This window comes from Chrysemys picta, chromosome 22 (genome assembly GCF_011386835.1).
Source record: "Chrysemys picta bellii isolate R12L10 chromosome 22, ASM1138683v2, whole genome shotgun sequence".
In the NCBI taxonomy this organism is placed as follows: domain Eukaryota; kingdom Metazoa; phylum Chordata; order Testudines; family Emydidae; genus Chrysemys; species Chrysemys picta.
Window position 1 is genome coordinate 11,859,104 of NC_088812.1, and position 16,842 is coordinate 11,875,945.

The 16,842-nt window shown below is 65.7% G+C and overlaps 2 protein-coding genes across 2 annotated transcripts; both read right to left on the reverse strand.

Moving 5' to 3' along the window:
* Positions 1-2,023: 2,023 nt before the first annotated feature.
* LOC101951186 (ADP-ribosylation factor 3) lies at positions 2,024-9,268 on the reverse strand. The gene is made up of 5 exons (XM_065575480.1): positions 9,112-9,268; positions 6,243-6,444; positions 5,177-5,287; positions 3,917-4,041; positions 2,024-3,829 (listed from the first exon to the last, which is right to left on the reverse strand). Exons 2-5 carry the CDS (start codon positions 6,388-6,390, stop codon positions 3,668-3,670), a joined length of 546 nt encoding a protein of 181 aa, XP_065431552.1. The 5' UTR covers positions 6,391-6,444; positions 9,112-9,268; the 3' UTR covers positions 2,024-3,667.
* A 6,023-nt stretch (positions 9,269-15,291) lies between these two features.
* WNT10B (Wnt family member 10B) lies at positions 15,292-16,836 on the reverse strand. The gene is made up of 2 exons (XM_065575844.1): positions 16,522-16,836; positions 15,292-15,990 (listed from the first exon to the last, which is right to left on the reverse strand). The coding sequence occupies exons 1-2, from the start codon at positions 16,834-16,836 to the stop codon at positions 15,532-15,534; spliced, it is 774 nt and encodes a 257-aa protein (XP_065431916.1). The 3' UTR covers positions 15,292-15,531.
* Positions 16,837-16,842: the final 6 nt, after the last annotated feature.

Genomic DNA, 16,842 nt, shown 5'->3' on the forward strand with positions numbered 1-16,842 from the left:
CCCTGCTCTAACCACCTGCTTGGAGCACTGGGGATTTGAGGGGCAGCACTAGCTCTGGGGAGCGTTGAGTGGGGGGAACTGATTGGCAGACCCTGCAGATGTGCCCCCCAGCCCAGTCCCCAGGCATGTGACATTTTGAGACCCCCCCCCCCCACATCCCCCACCCAGCGCTCCTTCCCCTGCACCCTGGGCTGAAGTGCCAGCCCCACCCACCCCCACCTCTATCACTCACCCCAGGGGGCAGAACGCTCGTGTCAGACAAGCAGGGCTCAGGCCTGGTACCCGTGGCCACCGCACCCGGGCACATGCCTGCAGCATGGAGGGACCCGGGGCAGCTGCTGGGCTCCAACTGCCCTGTCTTGGGGGGAGGCGGGGCTTTATATCTCCTCCCCCCATGCACCCCACCCCTCACTTTGCTCCCCCAGTGCTGGCGTGCCCCGGTCAGCTCGGGCCTGGTTCAAGTCGACACCACAGGACCTACGGCAGGGGCAGCGTTCCACCTGGGCTCTGGCAGCGGCATTGAAACCCAGGGGCTAAGCCTGGCCTGGCCTCCGCCCACCGCAGAACCCACGGGCGATGCTCCGGACGGGTGATGCCCCGGACGGGCGGGTTTGACCTGCCCTTGTGGAGGCACCGGCCTGGGCCCCAGGAGACTGGAGGCAGCTCCCAGCAGGAGCCTGGCCAAGGCCTTCGGGCTCATCCACACTATTAACAACCCTGGCACCGCCATCCCTGCAGCAGTACGGTCCCACTGCCCACACCACCACCGCTCTACCCCAGAAACCGAGCAGGGACTGGTGCCCATCTGTACCGCCCCGCTCCTGAGCCCCGAATCCCGGGCAGGGCAGGGGCCGTCTCCCCCCACGGCTGTGTTCTCGGGACACGTGGGTGGAGTTTCCATTTACCCACCACCACCTGGCACCCGCTCTACCCACTGCTGCCCCCCGAGAGCGCAGCCTCGCCCCCACTCGTGCCGCTCCGAAACGTCCGGCCTGTCCTGCCGCAGGGCTCCGGCTCGGATGGGGGCCCAGCACGTGGGGGGCTGAGGCTGCGTGGCTGGAGGGTGCAGGGGGGTTGCAGCCAGCAAGGGGGGTGACCGGGCTGGAGGAGTGCGAATGGCCGAACCTGCAGGGCCCCTCCCCGGGGCTCAGGATCACACCGTCAATATGCAGCAGAGCTGGCGGGGCAGAACCCAGGCGTCCTGCACCAGGGCCCCTCTCTCTTCCAGAGCCCCAGGGCCAGCTGCCAGGCCCTGTGCCCCCCCCCCCCCCTCCCGGCCCAGCGCGGGGGCGAGGATTCAGTGCCTGCCCCACTTGTTTCAAATCAGAGTGTGGAACGGGCACAATCCGCCTCCCCCAGCCAGGATTAGAGCTAATGGGATTTACCATTTAGCCAATATCCCCTTAAATACAGGACCGGGGGGGGGGGTAAAGCTTCTCTCTGGCTCCGGATCTCCCTGCCCCAGAAGCACCATCGCTCCCCTAAGCTGTTTCTAATTAAAGTCAGCCCCAGCCTGTCCATCACCCCTTCCCCAGCCCGCCCAGGGGACCTGGCTTCACTGGCACTGATGGGGGTGGGGGGTGAGGGCACCAGATCCGGGCCACGTACCAGCTCAGCCCAGGTGCGATGGGGAGTCCCAACCCCCCTGCTCTAACCCACCAGCCCCCACTCCCCTCCCAGAGCAGGGGAGAGAACCCAGGAGTCCTGGCTCCCAGCCCCCCCTGCTCTAACCCACCAGCCCCCACTCCCCTCCCAGAGCAGGGGAGAGAACCCAGGAGTCCTGGCTCCCAGCCCCCCCTTGCTCTAATCCACTAGACCCCCACTCCCCTCCCAGAGCAGGGGAGAGAACCCAGGAGTCCTGGCTCCCAGCCCCCCCTGCTCTAACCCACCAGCTCCCACTCCCCTCCCAGAGCAGGGGAGAGAACCCAGGAGTCCTGGCTCCCCCCCGCCTGAGAGAGTAGTTGGGGGTGTCAGTTCCTCTGGCAGCCCCGGGGAAGTGAAAGAAGCGACACTGGGCCAGCACTACATAAAACATGTTTAATATTCAATGGGGGTACAGGGGTCCTCGTGTATCCAACACCCCGAGAGCCGGGGGGGAGGGGAGAGGCAGGTGGTGCTATACACACGGGCCACGTCCCAGGGCAGAACCACGGGCAACATGTCACACCAAGCAGAGACCGGGGGTATAAATACATGTGCTGGGGAGGAGCTGACAGTCCGTCCGTCCGTCCGCCCGGGGGGTGTGTGTGTTCTCGTTACAATCACTGTGCTGCACACGGGGAGGGGGTGGGGGGGTCACCTGTGAATCGCTGGCCCCTGTTGGCTGGTTAGGTGGCTCCCCAAGCCGGGGGAGTGGGTGAGGCCCAATTTCCCTCCATCTTGGGGGAGAAGGATTGGAGGGGGTCACATGCATGACTGCTGGGGGGGGCGGGTACAAAGGAAAAATTAATACACTCCTTGCTAACCAGCCCACCAAGAAACAGCCGCTAATTACCCAGCCCAACCTGAGCTAACGTGCTCCCACCACCGGCCCCTGGGGGACAGGATCCCCAGGGCTACCATCCCTCTGCTGTGGGCAAGTCCGGGGGGCAGTGGGGGTCCCTGATGCATCTCCCCTAAATCCCTGCTCAGCCCAACAGGCGCCTCTTGGGGTGTCCCCACCGCAGGTGGTCATGATAACGGGAGTGCCCCCCACAGCCCCCCACGGCTGCCGAGGAGGTGGGCGCTGGGGAACATGGGGGGGCTGCTGCAGGGGGAGGAATCCTCCCTCTTGAAGTGACATGATTTGGTGTGTGGGGGGGTGAACCTGGGGCCCTTGCTCTGGGGCGACCTCGGGGAGTTATTTAGCAGCTGTGGGTGCCGCCCCAGTGGAGACACAGGGAAGCGCACGGGAACGCTGGGTCCGGCAGCGTCTGAAACCCGGGGGGGGGGGGGCGAGGCTGGAGGGGCAATTTCCACCATGGTCCCGATTCTGCCACTGAATCCACAGCCCCCCTGCGCCCCCCTCGGCAACGTTCACCTCCCTTGCACAGAGACTGCACTGGCCGGTCCCCCACCAGCTCTGCCAGCCCCCCCTGGTGCCTGTACAGTGTGGAGCAGGGGGAGACTGGGGAAAGGGCCACGTTGCCAGCAGGGGGCGCTGCCCTAGCAAGTGATACCAACCCCCCCCCCCACCACCACCCAGATGAAAGATGGAACGGGATGAGACCCAAAAACGACTCGCCCGGCTGCCCCCTCCCCCTGCAGTGTCCCCTCCCCCCCAGCACAGACCAGTAGCCCCCCCTACACAGAAGCTTAAAGCTGCCTTGAGGAATTTACCTCCGTGTCACGTCACAGGGCACCAAGAACAACATAAAAACAACACAAAAGAAAGGCCACTGCTACACGCGGGGCAGTCGGTGCCCCCCGCCCCGGCGGCAGGGGGCTGCCCCAGCACGGAAGCAGATGCCCCCCGCCCCCCATAAATATTTATATATCGATATATTCATCACACGCGCACACACACCGAGATCCGTGCAAACCCCGGGGGAGGGGGGGGGCCAGAACCGAGACCCCAAATCAAACCCACAGCAACCGGTGCCAGAAAGAAAGCAAAACCCAACGAGAGGGGGAGGGGGGAGAACCGACGGGTCCTGCCAGCCTGAGAGGGGGTGGGCAGAAGGGCGGCTCACTTCTTGTTCTTCAGCTGGTTGGCCAGCCAGTCCAGGCCTTCGTAGAGCCCGTCGCCGCTGGTGGCGCACGTGGCTTGGATGTACCAGTTGCGGTGACGCAGGGAATGCAGGCCCAGCTTGTCCGTGATCTCCGCCGCGTTCATGGCGTTGGGCAGGTCCTGGGGGGCAGAGGGGGGGTTACAGACACCGCGGAGAATTCAGCCCCAGGGCGGCCGAGGCTGGAGGGGCCCTGGGACGACACCCACCTGCTTGTTGGCGAAGACGAGGAGCACGGCGTCCCGCAGCTCGTCCTCGGCCAGCATCCGCATCAGCTCCTCGCGCGCCTCGTTCACCCGCTCCCGGTCATTGCTGTCCACCACGAAGATCAGCCCTGGGGGGGTGGAGGGAGGGCACTGACACCGGGCACTGGGGGGGACAATTCAGTCCCCCAGCTAGGGAGCCCCACCCCACTCCGGGGCCATGTGTGAGTGTGCCCCCAAATCCCTTCTCGGGGGTGACAGTGCACCCCCAAACCCCTCCTCACCACCCCACCTTGGGGGGTGACAGTGCACCCCTAGACCCCTCCTCACCACCCCACCCCTCTAATGGGGGGTTGAACAAAGTCATTCACCAATTCTCTTTCCCCCACCCACTCACACCATGGCAGGGGAGGGGGGGAGCAGGTAGGGTGACCAGATGTCCCGATAAAATCAGGACTGTCCCGATATTTACCCTTAATCCCGCGTCCAGATCAATGTACGATCGGGACGCCATTTGTCCCAATATTCGGGTAAGGAGGCAAGCGGGAGGGAGGCCCTGATCCCGTGGGTGCTCCGGGGCTGGAACACCCATGGGGAAAAACTGCAGCCAAGCTCCCCCCCCTCGCCTCCTTCTCCCCCCCATCCCCCCATCCCGTCTTGTCCTGCCCCCCTCCCAGCGCTTCCCGCCACCTAACAGCTGTTTGGCGGTGCTTTGCGCTTTCCAGGAGGGAGGGGGCGGAGCGGGAATGCGGGGCACTCAGGGCAGGGGGCAGGGCAGGGGCGGGGACTTGGGGAAAGGGGGTGGAATGGGGACGGAGCGAGGGCGGATGCTTGAGCGGGAAGAGGCGGGGGGTGGGTGAGCACCCACCCAGCAGAGGGAAGTCGGCACAGTATGCGTGAGTGGTGGGCGGGGGGGGGGGGTGAAGAGGCGAGTGGCGGGCAGGCGAGCAGTGGGTGGGGGACTGAGGAGGGACGCAGCAAGCCCGCAGATGAGGAAGGGTGGGGGTGGGGGGCGAACAGGGAGGGGGTGGGACCTGGGGCAGAGTGGAGGCGGAGCCTGGCAGGAGCAGGGGTGGACTGTGGGCGGGGCTGATGACACCAATATTTGTGTCCCGATATTTGAGTGTTGTGATCTGGTCACCCTGGGAGCAGGAGAAGGAGAAACCTTCTAACCCTCCCTCCCCCCACATATACTCAGCCAGCCCTAGACTATCGCTGGGGGGAGGGAAGGCCCCCCAGGAGAGGGGGGGGCTCTGCCCACCGTACCCTGGGTGTTCTGGAAGTAGTGCCGCCACAGGGGCCGGATCTTGTCCTGGCCGCCCACGTCCCACACGGTGAAGCTGATGTTCTTGTACTCGACAGTCTCCACGTTGAACCCTGCAAAGGGGGGTGGGGGGGTTAGCCACAGTCGTGGGGGGGCAGCAGCCCTGCCCCCAGTGGGGGCTCAACCCTCTTTGCCTCGAGCTCTTCTGCAGGGTGTCCAAGCACTGGACTGAGACCCAGCAAACTCATCTCGCACAGGAGTTTCTCAATGGGCAAAGAAACTGAGGCAGGGAGGGGGGGCAGGGCGGTGCAGGTTCAGATGGGGAAATTGAGGCACGGAGGTCAGCAGCTTGCCTCCAAGTTCAGACAGCAGCAAAGCTGGGTAAAGAACCCAGGCGTTGTAACTCCTCCCCTCTAACCACTAGACCCCACTCCCCTCCCAGAGCCGGGAGAGAACCCAGGACTCCTGGCTCCCCCTCCCTCCCCCACTCTAACCACTAGACCCCACTCCCCTCCCAGAGCCAGGGAGAGAACCCAGGAGTCCTGGCTCCGAGCCCCCCCCCCCCCACTCTAACCACTAGACCCCACTCCCCTCCCAGAGCCAGGGAGAGAACCCAGGAGTCCTGGCTCCGAGCCCCCCTCCCCCACTCTAACCACTAGACCCCATTCCCCTCCCAGAGTCGGGAGAGAACCCAGGACTCCTGGCTCCCCCTCCCTCCCCTGCTCTAACCACTAGACCCCACTCCCCTCCCAGAACCAGGGAGAGAACCCAGGACTCCTGGCTCCCCCGCCCTCCCCCACTCTAACCACTAGACCCCACTCCCCTCCCAGAGCCAGGGAGAGAACCCAGGAGTCCTGATGAAATGGTCTATGGGGAGCCAAACAACGCTAGACAACAGCCAGAGCCCAGGCCCGTTATGGGTCAGCTGGTCCTTTCCTCCTGCCCCCCAGGCCAGCACGTGGGGCTGTGTGCTCACAGGACCACGCCCGTCACATGGGAGTCCCCGTCCCCACGGCCGGGCCGGCTGATGGGAGCCCCCAGGGGCCGCGGCCCGGCTCCCGGCCCTACCGATGGTGGGGATGGTGGTGACGATCTCGCCCAGTTTCAGCTTGTAGAGGATGGTGGTCTTCCCGGCCGCGTCCAGCCCCACCATCAGGATGCGCATCTCCTTCTTGCCAATCAGGCTTTTCAGCAGGTTCCCGAAGATGTTGCCCATGGTGGCGGCGGGGGCGCGGTGCAGGGGCTCCCGGGGCCGGCTTGCTCGCGGTTCCTGGGCAGCGGGAAGGGCAAGGCCGGCCGGCGTCAGCAGCTCCCAGCGGGCCCGGGCCCCAGGAGCTCAGCTCCACGGCAGGGCTGGGTCGGGCGGGGCATTGGGCGGCTCAGGCCCCGAGTCCCGGCTCGATGCCCGGCTGACCCAGCCCTGATCCCCATGTGTTCGACAGCCATGGCCAGCAGCGACAGTCAGGGGCCCCTGCTGGCCCATTGGCTTCAGGCTACCCAGCCCCATGGCTGGGGGCAGAGGGGAGACCCGCCGGCAATCGGTGAGAAGGATCGGCCTGGAGCCCAGGGCAGCGCCACAGGCTGGTTTTGTGCACCACACAAGGGACCTTTCTCCCTGCGTCACAATACTGAAAGGCAGAGCCGGGGGCAGCCGTGCCAGGCCGTGCCCAGCGCCCACCAGGGCCAGCTGACTCGGCTGCCCTCGCTCCCCCTCCACGGAGCGTCGGCCCCCAAGGCACCGGCAGCAGGGTCACGACACTGCTGCCAGCGAGGGCCAGGAGCAGCACATGCAGGGCTGGGGGCGGAGGGGGGGTCCATCGCACAGGCTCTTAATGCTGCGCTAACCAATCAAAATAGCCCTTCCCCCAGCGCCTGCCGACCGCAGCCCCCAGGAGGTGGGTCCAGACCAGCCTTAACACAGATGGGGAAACTGAGGCACTGAGACAGGGACTTACCCAAGGCCATGGCGTCAACAGAAGAATTCCCAGCCTCCAGCCACTAGACCCCACTCCCCTCCCCGAGCTGGGAACTGAACCCAGGAATCCTGGCTCCCAGCCCCCCACTTCCCCTATGCCTGTACATGGGACCTGCTCAGGGGAAGGGGGCACCGGCACCTCTCACCGTTCCAGACCATTACTCTCTCGCTGGCGTTTTAGGCCATTCCCTGTCCTCGGGGTATCAGCGCCCCCCTGCCCGCCCACACCAGCGCCTGATGCTTCACCTCTACAGCCTGCCCATGGCACTGCCAGGGCCCCCCTCAGACGCCCCCGGGCCCAGATGCTCCAGACCCATGAGCCCCCTCCCCCCGTGAGAGCACCGGGCCCTCCCAGCAGCCCCCAGGACTCCCAGGGCTGCGACCCACCCACCCAAAATGACTAATAATGAAGCACGACAACGCTCCCTGCCTTCCACCCGCAACACTTCACAAGTGATAAAGGGGGGAGCTCCCCCCAGGAAAACCCACAGGGGGTTCACTCTCTGGTCAGCATGGGGGCAAAACCCCAGGCCCTGCTGCCCCCACCCGGGAAAGAAGGGCCCCTCGGGGTGGGAGGTAGCCCCCAAGCCTCAGGGGGGACCCTGCTCAGAGAACAGGGCTGCGCTCATTCTTTGGAAGGGCCCTGCCCCCCCACTGGGCTCTCAGCCCCTTCCACTATTGGGGTCTGCAAATAGGACCCCAAAACCAGCCTCCCCCGGCAGCAGGGGGGCAAGGCCTGCTGCCCCCATCGGGATGCTGGCCCCCAGCTGGGCTCCCCGCTCTCCCCGAGGCACACCGCCCCCCCCAGACACCCCACTCTGGATGGGGCCCTGGGGCAAGGGACGTCTGGGTCCAGCTCCTCTGCTAGTCTGAGACACCCCCACTCCCAGGGCTCCCCAGGCTCAGTGACATGGGGGGACCGGCTGCCCCCCCAGCAACAGGCCCCACTGCAGCCCCTGCACCTCCAGATGGCCTGCACACAAACCCCCACCCTGCCGGGGATCAGGCCTGCTCCCCCCATGAACCCCACTGAGCGTGCCCCCCAGGGTACGGGCCCCATTGCATGCCCCACACCCCGCCCCCAGGGGGCAGGCCTGCTCCCTCCCATGCACCCCCTGAGCGTGCCCCCCTGGAGTACAGGCCCCATTACATGCCCCACACCCCGCCCCCAGGGGGCTGGCCTGTTCCCCCCCCCATGCACCCCACTAAGCGTGCCCCCCCGGAGTACGGCCCCCATTGCATGCCCCACCCCCCGCCCCCAGGGGGCTGGCCTGCTCCCTCCCATGCACCCCACTGAGCGTGCCCTCCCGGAGTACGGCCCCCATTGCATGGGCCCCCCAAGGGGGCTGGCCTGCTCCCCCCCCCCATGCACCCCACTGAGCGTGCCCCCCCGGAGTACGGCCCCCATTGCATGCCCCCCCGGGGGCTGGCCTGCTCCCCCCATGCACCCCACTGAGCGTGCCCCCCGGAGTACGGGCCCCATTGCATGCCCCACACCCCGCCCCCAGGGGGCTGGCCTGCTCCCCCCCATGCACCCCACTGAGCGTGCCCCCCCGGAGTACGGGCCCCATTGCATGCCCCCCCCAAGGGGCTGGCCTGCTCCCTCCCATGCACCCCACTGAGCGAGCCCCCCCCGGAGTACGGGCCCCATTGCATGCCCCCCAAGGGGGCTGGCCTGCTCCCCCCATGCACCCCACTGAGCGTGCCCCCCCGGAGTACGGGCCCCATTGCATGCCCCACACCCCGCCCCCAGGGGGCTGGCCTGCTCCCTCCCATGCACCCCACTGAGCGTGCCCCCCTGGAGTACGGGCCCCATTGCATGCCCCACACCCCGCCCCCAGGGGGCTGGCCTGCTCCCCCCATGCACCCCACTGAGCGAGCCCCCCCGGAGTACGGGCCCCATTGCATGCCCCCCCAAGGGGCTGGCCTGCTACTCCCCAGGCCCCTGCACCCCGCACCTACCTGCTCCGGCTCCGGCTCGCGCTCTTCCTCCCGCCCCCTCCTCCTCCTCCCCAGCTGACTCTGCACCGACCCCCCTCCCCCCCCAGCCGGAAGCAGCAGGCCCCGTGCACGCACCCGGGGATCTCGCGAGAGCTCTCGCCTAACTCTGGGGAGAGGGGGGGCAGCAAACCTCGCGAGATCAGCAACCCATCTCCATGGCAGCAGCTGCAGCAATGCATGGGGGGGGGGTTGCTGCACTAGTGGGGGAGGGGAAGCGCAAGGGGGGCTGCATTGGGGGTGCATTGGGGAGCTGAGGGTGTGAAGCATCGTGGGTCTTGTGCATGCCTGGGGGCGCTGGGGTGGGGCTGTTACCCGGGGGATGATGCGTGTGAATGGGGGGGTCACATCAGCGTGGGCGTGGGACACGCGGGGGCTGGAGCGTGAATAGGAAGGCTGAGATTCATGATGGTGAGGTGCCATCGGGAGTGTGCATGGGGGGGCCGTGGTGTATTAGCGGGAGATATGCGAGGGGGGGATCATGGTGCATTAGCGGGGGTGACGTGCATGCAGGGGTCATGGTGCATTAGCGGAGTGACGTGCATAGGGTCATGGTGCATTAGCAGGAGATGTGCATGGGGGGCCGGGGTGCATTAGCAGGAGATGTGTGTGGGGGGCTGTGGTGCATTAGTGGGGGCGATGTGCATGTGGGGGTTGTGGTGTATTAGCGGCAGATGTACATGGGGGTCTGTGGTGCATAAGCAGGGGTGACATGCATGCAGGGGTCATGGTGCATTAGTGGGAGATGTGCATTAGCGGGGGTGACGTGCATGCAGGGGTCATGGTGCATTAGTGGGAGATGTGGTGCGTTAGCGGGGGTGACGTGCATGCAGGGGTCATGGTGCATTAGTGGGAGATGTGGTGCGTTAGCGGGGGTGACGTGCATGCAGGGGTCATGGTGCATTAGTGGGAGATGTGGTGCGTTAGCGGGGGTGACGTGCATGCAGGGCTCATGGTGCATTAGTGGGAGATGTGGTGCCTTAGCGGGGGTGACGTGCATGCAGGGCTCATGGTGCATTAGTGGGAGATGTGGTGCCTTAGCGGGGGTGACGTGCATGCAGGGCTCATGGTGCATTAGCGGGAGATGTGCAGGGGGGTCACACTGCACAAGTGGAGAGGGCGCAATGCAATAGGAGGAGGCTCCCCTGCAGCATGAGTAGGGGATAAGGCAGGAACAAAGTTCCCCATGTGACCATCGGCTGCCCCCCCCCCCCAGCATGGCCTGGCCCAGTCGCTGCCTACAGGCAGGTTGCTCCAGTCCCTTGGGTGCTGCTTGCCCAGAGCAGAACCCCCCACCCCGGGGAGCCAGCTTCCCCCTGGCTTACTGTGGCAGGGTCCATGAGGTGCTGCAGAGCCCCCCGCAGGGTGCACCCCACGGCAGCCAGAGGGACACACAGGCGCTGCACCCCTCTGCCACTCCGTGGGTGCTGCTGCATTGCTGGATTGGGACTCCGAAGCCCTGGATTCTATCCCCTGTTCTGCTGGGTGACCTGGGGCAAGTGCTGGTCCCGTCTCTGTGCCTCAGTTTCCCCATCTGTAAAGTGCTTTGGGATCCCTGGGTGAGAGGTGCTAGATAAGAGCTGGGTATTGATTATTAGCCCCAGCCTCCCTCCCGACCCTGCCACCTGGACCTGCCTCGAGGGAATGAGGGAGCCTCTCCCCCTGCTGTCAGAGCCAACCCTTCCCTGGGTCTGCTGGGGCCCTCGCACGTCTGGCCATAGTGCAGTGAGATCACCCCTCCCCATGGCAGGGCCGTCGAGTGGTTAGAAAATATTACGGGGAGCCAGGACTCCTGGGTTCTATCCGTGACTCCGGGAGGGGCGTGGGGTCTAGTGGGTTAGAGAAGGAAGGGGCTGGGAGCCAGGACTCCTGGGTTCTATCCCCGGCTCCGGGAGGGGCGTGGGGTCTAGTGGGTTGGAGGAGGAGGGAGCTGGGAGCCAGGACTCCTGGGTTCTATCCCCGGTTCCGGGAGGGGCGTGGGGTCTAGTGGGTTGGAGGAGGAGGGAGCTGGGAGCCAAGACTCCTGGGTTCTATCCGCGACTCCGGGAGGGGCGTGGGGTCTAGTGGGTTAGAGAAGGAAGGGGCTGGGAACCAGGACTCCTGGGTTCTATCCCCGGCTCCGGGAGGGGTGTGGGGTCTAGTGGGTTGGAGGAGGAGGGGGCTGGGAGCCAGGATTCCTGGGTTCTCTCCTGGCTCTGCAATGGACGGATCTACTGCATCTCGTTCAGCGGCCCCGGCCCTGCGCCCCACTGGGATGTGGGTGGGGGAGCTGCCAGTGCCACTCTCCCCCAGCAGGTGGCGCACTGCGCCTTGCAGTGTGGACACGCACTGGAGGAGAGGGGTACCTCTGGGGCTGGGCATGGCCCCACCTGCCCCATGGGCAGCCAGGCTGGGCACCTGCCGGCTGGGAGCCAGGACGCCTGGGTTGTGTCATTGCAGGTGGGTCAGTGCACTTCAACTGGAGTCGGGGCTCCGGGGTTCCCTCCTTCCCCAAGGCATGAGTGCACTGCACACAGAGCCCCCCTGAGCCCCCCTCACTGCACACAGAGCCCCCAACCCCCCCCAGTGTTCACTCACTGCACACAGAGCCTCTTGAGCTCCTCTCACTGCACACTGTACATACAGAGACCCATGTACATGTGTGCTCTGCACACACAGCCTTGCACACTGTATGCACACACACAGAGCCCTGCTCATGGTACACACACACACAGCCCTGCACTCTGTACAATTTCTCCCCCCCCCCCCCCCCCCCGCCCGGCTGGAGGCTGGGCTGGGCTGCAGGGCAGGCTGAGGTCAGGGCAGGGCCTGTGTGTTTGCAGCGTGAGTCAGAGCCTGCAGCTCCCAGGGAGTGTCCCACCTCAGCTGCTAGGGGAGCAAGATGCTGGCAAGCAGGGCCTCCCCAGGGCAGGCGCAGCCCCCCCCCCCCCATTGACGCCCCTCAGCCCTGCCCCGGGGTGGGGGGGTAGACGCTGCATGCGGCTTCCACACTCAGTGACCCGCAGCCCCATGGCCAAGGCTGTCTCCCACACCCTGCTGCCCGGCATCCCAGCACCTTCTGCTGGGGTCTCTGCCCTGGGGGCCGGGCCCTGTGCTGGGGGCCCCTGGCTCGGCGTCCTTGCTCCCAGGAGGGTCCCTCTAGCCCGCTCCCCGTCCCCCACTGCTGCAGAGGAAATGCACCACCCCTGGGCGGCCCAGACGGGAGGCCCCTGCCCCACCAGGTCGGGGTTGCCTCATTCCCCGTGAGGGAGGGCGTCTGCCCTCTTCATGCACAACAGCCTGACCCCGCCCAGCTCTCCTCCCCTCTCACACCCAGTGGCTGTGAGTTCCACAGGCCACCCGCCTGCCATGCAAAGGGCACCCAGTTGGGTCGTGTTTACATTTGCTGCCCGTCGGTCCTGCCGAAGGCCCTGGGGGCACCGGCGGGTGTGCGGGGTTTCCCCTGCAGAAGCAGTGCCCCACTCTGGTCTCGGGGGGGGGTGGTGTCTGGTGCAGTTTGAAATGGGGGGGCGAGGCAGGTCTTGGGGGGGGCAGGGTGATGCACCCTCCCTGGCTAATGTCTGTGCAGCCTCTGGCTGATCTGGGGCCTGCGCTCCCTGGGAATGTTCCTCACCCCAGGTCAGCGGGGGGGGGGGGGGGAGGGGGGGACTGACACTGGCCCCCCTGCCTGGAGGTGGTTGGGGGAGGGGCACTGCAGCAAGGAATGTAGACGGTCAAGGGACCCCTCGGCAGCCCCCCAGCATCCCCCCAACCCCACCACTGCCCTCTGGTGCCTTCAACTCAGGCTGATTTCTCTGTGTGTGGGGGGGTCTGCTCCACTGGGGTCATGGCACACAAAATCCACTGGGGCAGAGGGGAGCGTGTGTCCCAGGAGCCGCTAGCCAGGGACCAGCTGGTCTCGGGGTCGGGTCGGGTCGGGTGGTGGGAGGCAGCAGGTTGAACCCCAGAAAGCTCACCTCACAGTGAGATAGTAATGGGCTCTGGTCACCACCCTCCTAGGGCCGGATTTGAACCCGCAGCCTAGCAGGGCAGTTCCCTGTCCTGTAGCCTCCCTGAGCAGCCGCTATCAAATCCCTGCAACAAACCGTCTGCTTCATGGGTCAGGACCACCCGTCTGCCTTCCACTGCCCCCAGCCTTCTCCCCTGAGCACCAGGCCTCTGCTTTGCCCAAGCCACGGGGCTTGGCACTGAGAACCTGCCATGCCCAAGCAACCCACTGCCACCAGGGAGCTCGCAGCCCCATTGGGGGCACTGCTGTAACGAGACGCAAGGATGTCTGCACGGAGTCTCAGCTGTGGGGGCACTGCTGTGAGGAAGCTTGCAGCACTGTTATCAGCTGTGGGGAGCCCAGCCCTCCAGCTACATGCCATGTGGGTTCGCAAGGAAGGCATGAGTCCTGGCTCCCAGCCCCCCGCCTCTAACCACTGGACCCCACTCCCCACCCAGAACCAGGGATAGAACCCAGGAGTCCTGGCTCCCAGCCCCCCCCCCACTCTAACCACTGGACCCCACTCCCCACCCAGAACCAGGGATAGAACCCAGGAGTCCTGGCTCCCAGCCCCCCCCCCTCTAACCACTGGACCCCACTCCCCACCCAGAACCAGGGATAGAACCCAGGAGTCCTGGCTCCCAGCCCCCCCCACTCTAACCACTGGACCCCACTCCCCACCCAGAACCAGGGATGGAACCCAGGAGTCCTGGCTCCCAGCCCCCTCTAATCCCCCTTCCTCCCAGTTTCCATGTAACAAATGTTTAACCAACATATTTGCTGGGCCTGGGCTGGGAACGGGCCTTGCTGCCCCAGCCCTGTCCAGCGCCTGCACCCAGGAGGGGCACAAGAGCAGAGGGGACCCGAGCAGGCCCCACCCGGCGAGCGTCGGCGCAGGAAGGGGTCTGTGCAGCGCCGGGCACTGCAACCCGGTGCCAGTGAATTCACCGCAGTCACTCCCCAGGCAGGTGCTTTTACTGACAGGAACCGGCGGTTGCTGCTACAATAGCCAAGCGGGGCCGCGCTTTGCCGCGAGAATCGGGTACAGGTGTGAAAACAGGCAGTGAGACACGGAGCGCACAGACCGGGTAACGCTGATGGGGCTCGGAACCCCTGAGCTCTCTGCCCTAGAGCAATAAATTAACCCTGCGGCATCCCCCACCCCGGCCCCCTGCTGATACCCACCCCAGCCCCCAATGCCCGAACCTGAGATCCCACTGCGTCCCCCCGGCCCCCACTGCGTCCCCCTGACCTCACTGCTCCACCCCGACCCAATACTCAGATGCAGTATTGTGTCCAGTTCTGGGCACCGCATTTTAAAAAAGATGTGGAGAAATTGGAAAGGGTCCAGAGAAGAGCAACAAGAATGATTAAAGGTCGTGAGAACATGACCTATGAAGGAAGGCTGAAAGAATTGGGTTTGTTTAGTTTGGAAAAGAGAAGACTGAGAGGGGACATGATAGCAGTTTTCAGGTATTTAAAAGGGTGTCATAAGGAGGAGGGAGAAAACTTGTTCACCTTAGCCTCTAAGGATAGAACCAGAAGCAATGGGTTTAAACTGCAGCAAGGGAGGTCTAGGTTGGACATTAGGAAAAAGTTCCTAACTGTCAGGGTGGTTAAACACTGGAATAAGTTGCCTAGGGAGGTTGTGGAATCTCCATCTCTGGAGATATTTTAGAGTAGGTTAGATAAATGTCTATCAGGGATGGTCTAGACGGTATTTGGTCCTGCCATGAGGGCAGGGGACTGGACTCGATGACCTCTCGAGGTCCCTTCCAGTCCTAGAATCTATGAATCTATAAAACCCCTCACTGTGTTCTCCTGATCCCCACTGCTCTGCCGACCCCCACTGCTCCTCCCCAACTCCCACTGCTCCGCCCCAACCCCACTGTGTCCCCCTGATCCCCACAGCATCCTCCCAACTCTCACTGCTCTGCTCCACTCCCCATACCCCCACTGCCCCCGCAGCATCCCCCCAACCCCTCCACTGCTCCGCTGACCAGCCCCCCCCATCCCCACTGCTCCTGCAGTGTCCCCCTGGCCCCACCCCTGAAAGCCCCACTGCCTCCTGGCAACCCCATAACACCCTTTCTGCCCCCCATGCCTCTGCTCCCCCACTCCCCTGCAGCATTTAAAGCATTTGCAAAATTTGCTTAGCTTCCCCCCCGGCCCCACTGCAGCGCCCTCCCCCTCCCCACGCTTCTTGTTCCCTTCCCACAAAGCCCTAGGAGTTACGGGCGCGGAGCTGGGGTGCTGCCCTTCTCTTTGGCCCGCAGCCTTTGCGCACGCCCCGAAACACCTGCAGGGACCCTCGTGTCAGGCAGCGGGCAGGGGGCTGCTCCGTCCATGCTGCCGGGGCAGGAGGCAGGGCTGGGGGCGGCGCAGGCGGCCCCCCCTCACTTGCAGACGCTGAGCCAGGTGTTGAGCCGGCACTGCTCACACAGCACGGAGCAGCACCAGTGGAAGTGGCAGCGGCAGCGCTCGCGGCGCGTCTGGCGCAGGAGGTTGTGGCCTCGCCCGCAGCACAGGCTGGCGCACCCGTCCGTTCGGGGGCTGGTGCGGTTGCAGGCACGGCCGCGGGTGCCGGGCGAGTCGAGCGCCGGGTCGTGCTCGCAGAAGTCGGGTGATTTCTCGAAGTAGACCAGCTCGCGGGCCAGGCGGCGCGGACCCAGCCGCGGCCCGAACACGCCGCTGTTGCGGTTGTGGGCGCTGATGAAGGCGGCGTGTTGCATCCGCTCCCGCAGCACCGCGCCCACCAGCCGGAACTCGGGCACCACCGGCCAGCACGTGCGGAACTGGCAGCTGCCCGACGTGCCGTGGCACTTGCACTTCCGCTTCATGTTCTCCGCCACCACCTGTTCCGGGGGAGACGGGTGAGCCGGCGGAACTCCCCGCCACTGGACCGTGCAGCGACCTGCCATGGGGGCCTGCCGCTGCTGATCCCCGGCTGCTCCCTGCTGGGGCTCAGGACGGAGCCCCCCCACACACACGCATGCAGAGTGAGCTGTGCCCGTCCTACTTATGCCTGGCCTGAGGCATCTGCCATGGGCCTCCCAGGGAGCAGCAGTGACCCTGCCCCTCCGCCCCTGCCCCCTAGCATCCCTCCCCTCCTCTCCTCGCCCGCTGTGCCCCGCAGGCACTGTGCCCCTCCCCCAGTGCCTCTCCCCCCCGTGCCCCTGCCCCCTAGCATCCCTCCCCTCCTCTCCTTGCCCGCTGTGCCCCGCAGGCACTGTGCCCCTCCCCCAGTGCCAGTGCCTCTCCCCCCCGTGCCCCTGCCCCCTAGCATCCCTCCCCTCCTCTCCTCGCCCGCTGTGCCCCGCAGGCACTGTGCCCCTCCCCCAGTGCCAGTGCCTCCCCCCCGTGCCCCTGCCTCATGGGCACCATACCTGCCTGCCCACCCAGTTGTTGTGGATCCTCATCCGGGCCTGGATGTCGCGTGGCGCCTCTCGTGAGTCCAGGAAGTCCCGGGAGAAGCGCTCCCCAAAGCTGATGTCGGGCCCGCAGCCGCCCCACTGCCAGGTGTCCTGCGGGCCGGGCTCGCCCAGGAGCGAGGCCAGGTGAGGGGGGAGGCCCTTGCCCCGGGACAGCGCCTGCAGCTGGCTCAGTTTCAGCCGCTGCTTCTCCTGGCCGCCGTGCTCCCCCCAGGCGCAGCCGCAGCCCTGCAGCTTGCCCAGGCTACAGGCCGTGGCCACCGAGTGCATCACGCC

Bases quoted from the DNA above. Each gene is read 5' to 3' on its own strand.
- WNT10B (XM_065575844.1), bottom strand. From the start codon at position 16,836: ATGCACTCGGTGGCCACGGCCTGTAGCCTGGGCAAGCTGCAGGGCTGC. The intron at 15,991-16,521 runs GTATGGTGCCCA...CCCCCGGAACAG, and splicing joins ACAACTGGGTGGGCAGGCAG to GTGGTGGCGGAGAACATGAA.
- LOC101951186 (XM_065575480.1), bottom strand. From the start codon at position 6,390: ATGGGCAACATCTTCGGGAACCTGCTGAAAAGCCTGATTGGCAAGAAG. The intron at 5,288-6,242 runs GTAGGGCCGGGA...CCCCCTTTGCAG, and splicing joins CACCACCATCCCCACCATCG to GGTTCAACGTGGAGACTGTC. The intron at 4,042-5,176 runs GTACGGTGGGCA...CCACCCCCCCAG, and splicing joins CTACTTCCAGAACACCCAGG to GGCTGATCTTCGTGGTGGAC.